At 40.1% G+C, this 1,859-nt stretch overlaps 1 protein-coding gene across 1 annotated transcript in view; it reads right to left on the minus strand.

Annotated features, from left to right (window-relative positions):
- The window catches only part of LOC101850523 (long-chain specific acyl-CoA dehydrogenase, mitochondrial), a gene marked incomplete in the record, with an annotated part of 17,667 nt that extends 16,991 nt beyond the window's left edge, over nucleotides 1–676 (minus strand). Inside the window, 1 exon segment of the mRNA XM_013089770.2 lies at nucleotides 275–676. Coding sequence (XP_012945224.1) covers nucleotides 275–384 — 110 coding nt within the window.
- Between the last annotated feature and the right edge of the window lie 1,183 nt (nucleotides 677–1,859).

Genomic DNA, 1,859 nt, shown 5'->3' on the forward strand with positions numbered 1-1,859 from the left:
CCCCCACATAGCCATTATCTCATCACATAGAGCCTAATAAGTTATATCTATATATCTAACTATCTAGATTCTAGATCTAGATCTAGAATCTAGAGAAATCTAGATTCTAACTCTAACTCGTGTTTCGTAATCAAAAGAAATGAAATTCGGTTTCGGAAAGCAGTCGGTTCAAAGTCCACCAAGAGATTACTAAACTAGATTCTCTAGAATTTTGAAGACAGGTGTAGATCTAAATGTTGTTCGTTGTTTTTGTCACTGTCAGAAAAAAACTTACTTTTTTACAGATGGGTTTGGACTCGGTGTGCTCGACAAAAATCTTGCCTGTCGAAGTCCGGTAGATCTATTACCAAGTCGTTGAGACAAACGGGCAAAGTTCAGAGCCATTGTTGATCAGCGTAGTAGCAGTTCGTTTGCACTCAACTGCAGCTGGCTGGGGAGTAGAGTCTAGGCCTAGAAGGCAAGAGGAACAACACGAACAAACGGTCGCGTCGACAGTCGACAGCGCAGATCGGTGAGGCAGGCCGTGGAACTAGAAGTAGGTCAAGTCGAAGACTATCAGCAGAGCAGGGAAGTATCACCGTGACCTATGACCGAGTTTTTCTAAACTCTGGTGACCTTTCTGTGGGTGACCCTAACAGACAGGGACAAACAACTGAAACAACCCGGTGGGCCCAGAGAAAAGGGGAAATAACCCATTAATTGAGATCTGTAGAATACTGTAGATCATTACATCTCTAACTGACCAGCCCAAGCCAATAATTTTTTATTGTTATTTACGGTCTCTTGTCTTAGCTAGCTTATAATATTTATGGTACATGGTTTAGATTTTTTTACTATAGAGTATCATGATATTCGATACTTATACTTGAATATAGATCAAGTGAAGATGTTCGATACGAAAATGGCTGAATGTTTACTATCGTCTTGTGCTCGTCTGACATAGATTCTAGAAATATCAAGAATACATAACATCATAACATGGTGTCAGAAGTGAAAAGGTTTGCCCACTTAAATGACAACAGGTAAAATAATTTAGACTTTGTTTGGTGATTCTTTATCTAGACTCTACATCTAGAGATCTAGAAAGTTCCGTGACAAACGCGCACTCAGGCAATCTAGCAGACGTCACGTCCTAGGTCTAGATTCTAATTCGTAAGCTCCGTGAATGAACCAAGGGACGCAACCAAATCAAAGTTTCCTATCTCTAAAGTCAACAAGTTTTATCCCCCTTTAGTGTGACACTAAATAAAACTGCCACCACCACATCCTTTGAATTTCAGAAATGAAGCAGGCCAGCTTGCTGACAAGTGGAAATTATGGAGGGAGACAATAACTTTATACGTAGATCTAGCAATGCATGACAAGCCTGAGAAAGGGAAATGGACACTCCTTGGGTATGGTGGTCCCGACTTTTGATTAGGCCAACTGGATATCGATACTGATTTAAATAGCCGGTATCAATGTTTTATGTTTTATCAATGATAGTATTCACTATCTTTGGTTTTATCAGTACATGTAGCCTATTCTAAGTCTAGGTCTAGATCTAGATCTATCTTGATCTAAATCTAGACTACAAAATGAACAGCATGCCTCCCCCCCTCCCCCCTCTGAATTTGACCACGATTAGTAGATGTTTTGCAATTAGGTTTGATAGGCTATCTTTCCATATCAGTACGCCCATCAAAAAGTTTAGAACCAGAAGTAATCGTCGGTGGGGTCAAAACTAGATCTAGCTAGATTCTAGATCTAGATAAAAATCTAGAGATTTTGGTGCTTTTTCGGTAGTTCCCACCCCCCTTATTTGAGCCCGACCTACATCTAGATCTAGTTCTATACGTTTGATTTGCGGCAAGCTAAGA

Source organism: Aplysia californica, unplaced genomic scaffold (assembly GCF_000002075.1).
Source record: "Aplysia californica isolate F4 #8 unplaced genomic scaffold, AplCal3.0 scaffold01040, whole genome shotgun sequence".
Lineage (NCBI taxonomy): Eukaryota > Metazoa > Mollusca > Gastropoda > Aplysiida > Aplysiidae > Aplysia > Aplysia californica.